The sequence below is a fragment of the Halichondria panicea genome, chromosome 16 (assembly GCF_963675165.1).
Source record: "Halichondria panicea chromosome 16, odHalPani1.1, whole genome shotgun sequence".
In the NCBI taxonomy this organism is placed as follows: Eukaryota; Metazoa; Porifera; class Demospongiae; order Suberitida; family Halichondriidae; genus Halichondria; species Halichondria panicea.
In genome coordinates this window covers 378,398-386,388 of record NC_087392.1, presented here as the reverse complement: position 1 = coordinate 386,388, position 7,991 = coordinate 378,398, and the positions used below count along the sequence as shown (strand labels likewise).

General features: G+C 45.8%; 1 protein-coding gene and 1 pseudogene across 1 annotated transcript; both read left to right on the top strand.

Annotated features, from left to right (window-relative positions):
* Positions 1–10: 10 nt before the first annotated feature.
* Positions 11–6,836, top strand: LOC135349780 (myosin-9-like; annotated as a pseudogene).
* Positions 6,837–6,894: 58 nt separating this feature from the next.
* LOC135349620 (parkin coregulated gene protein-like) lies at positions 6,895–7,984 on the top strand. The gene is made up of 5 exons (XM_064548165.1): positions 6,895–7,070; positions 7,122–7,256; positions 7,320–7,491; positions 7,547–7,696; positions 7,749–7,984. The coding sequence occupies exons 1-5, from the start codon at positions 6,960–6,962 to the stop codon at positions 7,910–7,912; spliced, it is 732 nt and encodes a 243-aa protein (XP_064404235.1). The 5' UTR covers positions 6,895–6,959; the 3' UTR covers positions 7,913–7,984.
* Positions 7,985–7,991: the final 7 nt, after the last annotated feature.

Here is a 7,991-nt window from a genome sequence, read left to right as displayed (position 1 = left end):
GATTGCATGCTAGGCGTGTCCTATCCATCCCACATCCATGTTTAGTTCCACTTTATCGTCTCAAGTTTAGGCTGTGGCTATATTAACAGCGGTGTCAGTATAGTGACTTCTCTCTGTACCTCCCTTCACTTGTTGTGTCTTCAGAGCTCCGGTCAAGATGCCTAAGGCAGTAAGTAAGCTAACACGCAAATATCAGCCACTTGCAATGTTGGCAGAGGACCAATGTTTTAAAACACTCGGGTATTATGTTATCAGTACGTAACCATAGAGTTTGTTGTGTCTTCCCTCTACCCCGTACGTAGTCCTAGCTTGCTCTGTCTCTGAACTTTAGTGTCAGTACATACGCACACTGGTACTGTATGCTAGAAGGTGTACGCACACTGGCACTGTATGCTAGGAGGTATACGCACACTGGCACTGTATGCTAGGAGGCATACGCACACTGGCACTGTATGCTAGGAGGTATACGCACACTGGCACTGTATGCTAGGAGGTATACGCACACTGGCACTGTATGCTAGGAGGTATAGTCCTTTCAGTTTGTGTTGTCGTTTGGCACAGGTGTCAGTGCGTGTGACGACCATGGATGCAGAGCTGGAGTTTGCTATCCAGACCAACACCACTGGGAAGCAACTCTTTGATCAGGTGGGTTCCTCTGTGCTCCATTATGACGTGTTTCACTGCATGTGTGGTTTATCTTGTGTGTTTGTTATTCATCGATCGTGTGCACTGGTTTCACAATGTACATAGTGGGATTCCTTATACTGACACTTCTAATATGGTAGGGTATTGTAACCGTATCTGTCTGAGGGCAATTACCGTGTGCTCAATAGTCCATACAATCATCGCCTCCCCCTCAGGTGGTCAAGACCATTGGTCTGCGTGAGGTGTGGTTCTTTGGCCTTCAGTACGTGGACAGCAAAGGCCTCTCCACCTGGCTCAAGCTCAACAAGAAGGTACACCACATACACTCAGTACTGTCCACCGCTAACAACCCCACACACACACACACTCACACACAGGTAACCGCACAGGAAGTACGCAAAGAGTCTCCCCTCCAGTTCAAGTTTAGGGTCAAGTTCTTCCCCGAGGACGTGGGTGATGAGCTCATCCAGGACGTGACTCAGAGACTGTTCTTTCTTCAGGTGAGCTGGTTGTGTAACTAGACACCCTTCACAGCATTCCAGTCTGCTGTGTGGGTACATGGGCAATTACTGTCTCTGTACACGTTATGTTATTGTGTATGTTTTCAACCTGGAATGCGAAACACTGCAGGTGAAGGAAGCTATCCTGGCTGAAGAGGCGTACTGTGCCCCAGAGACTGCAGTCCTACTCTCATCATATTCTGTGAGTGTATATCGTAGCTCAGTCACTGTTGATACCATAGTGTGTGTGTGTGTGTGCAGGTCCAAGCCAAATTTGGTAGCTATAAGAAAGATGTCCACTTGGGTGGTTTCCTGTCCAAAGAGAGGATCTTGCCACAGAGGTGAGTGGTGTAGGACACGGAGGGAGTGGGTTGATCCTGTGTGTGTGTTGTTGCAGAGTGTTGGATCAGCACAAGATGACAGCTGAGCAGTGGGAGGAGAGGATTGTCAACTGGTGGAAGGAGCACAAAGCAATGCTCAGGTACTCGCACTAAAGTGTATACAACACTGTATTTAAGTATCTGTCTTTGCTTACACAGAGAGGACGCCATGCTCGAATACCTCAAGATTGCCCAAGATCTTGAAATGTACGGCGTCAACTATTTCAGCATTAAAAACAAGAAGAATACTGAGCTTTGGTTGGGAGTAGATGCCCTGGGCCTCAACGTTTATGAGAAAAACGACCAACTCACTCCAAAGATTGGCTTCCCCTGGAGCGAGATCAGAAACATCTCCTTCAATGACAAGAAGTTTATCATCAAGCCCATTGACAAGAAAGCACCGGTATGTTTTCCTTTCTATATTGTAACACGTTTAAACGCACATTTTTCTTTCCACAGGACTTTATTTTCATTGCCCCTCGTCTACGGATCAACAAACGAATTCTCGGGCTGTGCATGGGCAACCATGAGCTGTACATGCGTCGTCGCAAACCAGACACAATTGAGGTCCAGCAAATGAAGCAACAAGCTCAAGACGACAAGCATGCTAAGCAAATGGAGCGTCAAGACCATGTCATTAGACAGCAACAGCTGGAGGAGGAGAAAAAAGCCAAAGAGGAGCTCCAGGCAAGGCTGGCAAGGCTGGAAATGGAGGCTAATGCAGCTCAGGAAGGTTGGTCCCAGAGTTACGTGTACTGTTTACCTTACCCCCCTCCCCATCCACTCACAGCCTTGGCTCAGAAAGAGAGTGAGTCAAGACAGCTTGAGGAGAAGATGAAAGGGGCAGAAGACAAGGCTAAAGAAATGGAGACTCAGCGCGCGAAGGCCGAGGCTGAGAAACAGAGGGCTGAACAAGACCTGAGCTCTGAACGTAACAAGAGTGAGCAATCAGAGAAGGAGGCAAAAGAAGCTGCTGAGCTGGCCAATCAGAAGGCACTGGAGGCTGAGGCAGCAGCAAAGGAGGCACAGAGTCTCAAGGATGAGGTACCCTCACCACTGTGTGTGTAGGGGGGTTATGCATTTGGGTGGGAGGAATTGTGTGTCCACTGTTTGCATTACTAGCTCAAACGGAATTCTCACTTAACATTTTATTAATAGGTGTTTATTGTTTAAATCTAATAGGGTGAAAGTTCAGACTGAAATACGTAGGCCGGTTATTCCTAGCTGATATGAATTATCATGGTTAGGTATATAATTACTTGACAGATGGTGGTTAATGAAGGGTGGCTTAAGACACATTAATGTGTTACTCTGTGTTATTGTATGTAGCTGGAGGCCCAACTGTTGGAAGCCAAGCAGAGGGAGGAAGAAGTCAGGGCTAAGATGGACACATCATCAGCCATGCATCTCACTGAGGGTACCTCTGATGATCAGGAGGAAGGACAGACGACTGCAGCCTCTGAGTTCACCATGGAGGGACTGACTGGTGTGGGCTCTGAGATGGACAGGGTGCACATTGCTGAGAGGAACAAGGCTATGGCTGCTAAACTAGCGGTAATTTTTTAGTGTATTGTGATTGGTTGGCTTACTGAAGTATGAACCTCCCCTCTGTATTAGTCTCTGACTGTTGAGTTGGCCACTAGTCGCGATGAAAGCAAGCAAAGTCGAATGGATCTGTTGCATGCTGAGAATGTGAAGCAAGGACGTGACAAGTACAAGACCCTCAAACAGATTCGCCTTGGCAACACCAAGAACAGAGTGGAACAGTTTGAAAACCTTTAGTGAGTAACTAAATCAGTGACACAGAATAAATAGAGCGAATGGTTTTATACACTCAGTGTAGCAGTAGTAGCTTAATCACCAAATTCATGAATCAATATTTGTCTTAATTAAAGTTTGTATAAAAGTTAAGAGTTCTTTTTGCTTGTTTTATAATTATTTTGTTGAGTTTTTCATTAATTTTGTTAAATTTCATTGACATGAATCTCGTGCATGCATCTGTGTGTGTGTGTGTACAGTTAGCACTCCCAGTTAAAAGTATACATCCCATTCTCAATGAATACGCCCCCACAATGAATGCTATTCATCACGACCACCCACATGAGGTAGGTCAACAAAATTGCTGACACACCCAACGGATCTCGATTAGAAACCGCGGGTATTTAGCTTTTACTCGCGGTTTGTAATAGAGGCTGTCCTTACTGCGCATGCGTGATGAGGTACCCTGGGAACTTTTGGGGCGTGTCTGCATCGCTTGTTGTTGCATCTTCACTTTGAAGTAACAGTTGCAGTGGGTGGACATCTCTCTCTCTAGTACCCGAGTGCAGCAAGGAACTCTACAGACCATCAGTAAGTGCTTTGATTGCAGCTACTGCATGATCACTAAACACTGTGTTAGTTGCATTCCGTTTGTTTCTGCAGAGTTGATCTCAAATCATCATCTCCTGTCTCATAAACCACTATCAAGATGCCTAAGCCAGTAAGTAACTAGCTAGCTAGCTATATATGCTGTAGATGTCCAGCATATACTGATCAGGAACTATTTGCTGGAGATCAAGAAACTTGTTTGAGTTAGATAGCTAGTGAGGTGCCCCGCCCCCTTTCTCAGTGTAGCCACGTAGCTCTCCCTATGTAGCCTCATGACTGCTTGTGTGTTCTTTGCTCCAGTTGTCAGTACGTGTGACGACCATGGATGCAGAGCTGGAGTTTGCCATCCAGCCCAGCACCACTGGGAAGCAACTCTTTGATCAGGTGGGTTCACAGTGCAGCTAATAATAGCCACATTGTTATACATGTATGTGTATTGTGTATGATGGGTGTAATAGTGTAGCCTTCATTGCAGCCAGCAGACCACCCCTTTTTGTACCACCCCCATATACTGCATGGAAACACCCCTTTTTGAATGTGCAGTTGCTGATAATTGAATAATCCCCCCCCTTCAGGTGGTCAAGACCATTGGTCTGCGTGAGGTGTGGTTCTTTGGCCTTCAGTACGTGGACAGCAAAGGCCTCTCCACCTGGCTCAAGCTCAACAAGAAGGTAACAGTACACGCATACCACCTCTAATCACAAGTGTTATATACACTTCACCGCAGGTGACTGTGCAAGACATCCACAAAGAGTCTCCCCTCCAATTCAAGTTCAGGGTCAAGTTCTTCCCCGAGGACGTGGCTGATGAGCTTATCCAGGACATCACTCAGAGGCTGTTCTTCCTGCAGGTGAGCTGACAGTACTCCTGCTAGCTGCATGTCTATCACCTATCTCCATTTTTCTGTAGGTGAAGGAAGCTATCCTGACTGAGGAGGTGTACTGTCCCCCAGAGACTGCAGTCCTACTCTCATCATATGCTGTGAGGAAATGTGTACTGGCAAATTTGTACACTTTTGAACTGCTTTCTTTTGGTGCAGGTGCAAGCCAAGTTTGGTGATTACAAGAAAGAAATCCACAAACCTGGTTGTTTGTCCAAAGAGAGGATCTTGCCACAGAGGTGAGTGGTGTAGGACACGGAGGGAGTGGGTTGATCCTGTGTGTGTGTTGTTGCAGAGTGTTGGATCAGCACAAGATGACAGCTGAGCAATGGGAGGAGAGGATTGTCAACTGGTGGAAGGAGCACAAATCTATGCTCAGGTACTCGCACTGAAGTGTGTAAAACACTGTATTTAAGTACCTCTCTCTGCTTACACAGAGAGGACGCCATGCTTGAGTATGTCAAGATTGCCCAAGATCTTGAAATGTACGGCGTCAATTACTTCGGGATCAAAAACAAAAAGAACACAGAGTTGTTTCTGGGAGTAGATGCCCTGGGCCTCAATGTTTATGAGAAAGACGACCAACTCACTCCAAAGATTGGCTTCCCCTGGAGCGAGATCAGAAACATTTCCTTCAATGACAAAAAGTTTATCATCAAGCCTATTGACAAGAAAGCACCGGTATGTTATTGTTTATCTGAGAATATAATTGCTAATCATGCTATTTTCACTACTGTACAGGACTTTGTGTTCTTTGCCCCTCGTCTACGGATCAACAAGCGTATCTTGGCTCTGTGCATGGGTAACCATGAGCTGTACATGCGTCGTCGCAAACCAGACACAATTGAGGTCCAGCAAATGAAGCAACAAGCTCAAGAGGAGAGACATGCCAGACAGATGCAGCGATCCTCCAAAGCCAAGATGGAGGAGCAACTTGAATTGCAGAGGAAGGAGAAGGCAGACCTGGAGGGGCGTCTCAGAGAATATGAGAATTCACAGAAGCTCGTTGAAGATGGTGAGAGTGCTATATGCTGTGTATGCTGTGTTAATGTTTTTCCCTAACAGCTCTCAAGAAGCAAGAGGAGCAGACGAAACTAATGGAGGATCAAGTACGCCGGAAAGAGGCAGAAACTCGTGAGGTGGAGATGAGGTTCCAGCAAGCCCAACTGGAGAAGTCCAAGGCTGAGGCCAACCTTAACTCTGAGAAGAGCAAGAGCAAGCAGTCAGAGAACGAAGCACGGGAGGCCGCAAAGAAGGCAGAGCAGATTGCCTACGAGTACGAGAAGGCTCAAAAGGAAGCTGAGAGAATCAAGGAAGAGGTATAAGGATGGCTTATGATTTTGATTTCACTGCTTATTCAACACTCTCTCTCCTTGCAGCTTGCAGCGGCCAAGAGGAAGCAAGAGAGAGAGTTGGCTGATATACAACTGAAGGCAGCTACTACTGACGCCCTTCACGTCACTGAGGGCACCTCTGATGATCATGAGGAAGGACAGACGACTGCAACCTCTGAGTTCACCATGGAGGGACTATCTGGTGTGGGCTCTGAGATGGACAGGGTGCACATTGCTGAGAGGAACAAGGCTATGGCTGCTAAACTCAAGGTGTGTATTGATTGTGTGTGTTATGGTTGGCCCTATGTGTGAACACTGTATTTTTTTCCTTAGTCTCTGACTGCTGAGCTTGCTACAAGTCGTGATGACACCAAACAAAGCCGAATGGATCTGTTGCATGCTGAGAATGTAAAGCAAGGACGTGACAAGTACAAGACCCTCAAACAGATTCGCCTTGGCAATACCAAGAACAGAGTGGAACAGTTTGAAAACCTTTAAATGTAAGTTATAGCTAAATGCAAAATTCTGTAATGATATTGCAATTATTTCCCTGCAGATATATGGACCCCCATACATAAGAGTAGTCATTATACTGGAACTGTTACATGTTAAATTAGTTTATTTTGTTTTTAAACAGGTCTCTTTTTTGTGTGTATTTTTAAGACTGGAGGAACAAACATTTTTAGCGTTCTGTGTAGTCAAAAACCATATTTTACTTTGTTGCCCTTTACCTTATGAAAAAATCAGGAGGGGAATATTTTTTGTTCTATTAAAATTTGACGTATAATTAGAACATAAACAAGTTGGCATAGCAACTGTAAGAAGACACACAGTAAAGAGTTTCATCAAGAGAATGGCGACCGCTGTGGCCACTGCTTTGAGTATTTCTCCCCAGAAGGTCGCCTCCACCACCAAGTCCCAAGCTCCAGGCTTCACTATCAAGGCTAGCATGAAGAACGTGGAGGTAAGGCAACACACACACACACTGCACTACAACATTGTCTCCACTACCTAGGTGATGGGACCTCCCAAGGCTGGAGCCTTCACAGAGCGACCTTCTACAAAGACTTCATTCAGAAAGTTTTACGACAGAGGAGATTTTCCCATAGCCCTAGAGCACGACACCAAAGGCAACAAGATTGCTTGGAAGGTTTGTTATTACTATTCCACCAGATCTCCCTTGCCTCCCCTTGACTGTACCCTTCCCTTGTAGGTGGAAATAGAGAAGCTGGACTATCATCACTACCTCCCACTGTTTTTTGATGGTCTATGTGAGACGGATCATCCGTACGAGTTCTTTGCCAGACAAGGAGTTCATGACATGCTGGAGCACGGAGGAAGCAAGATTCTGCCAGTCATTCCTCAGCTCATCATCCCCATCAAGAGTAAGCCCCTCTCATCAACTGCTATTAATTCACTCAACACACCCCCATCCCTCAGATGCTCTCAACACGAGAAACATCAAGGTGATTTGCACGACCCTCAAGATCCTTCAACGTCTAGTGGTATCTGCTGACCTAGTGGGAGAAGCACTGGTACCATATTACAGACAGATACTGCCCACCCTCAATATCTTCAAGTCCAAGAACTGTAAGCCAGCACTGACTGTGTTCATAGTCTAACCTCCCTCTCTCTCTTATAGTGAACTCTGGGGATGGCATTGACTACAGCCAGCAAAAGAGAGAGAATATTGGAGACCTTGTGCAGGAGACACTGGAGCATTTTGAGAAACGAGGTGGACCAGACGCTTTCATCAACATCAAGTACATGGTTCCCACCTACGAATCATGCGTACAAACAAGTTAACTCTCACTTTTATTGTTTATTAGCTACTGTATCTTGTTGATTGAATGAACATCATTGTTTCAATTACTGTGATTATTTG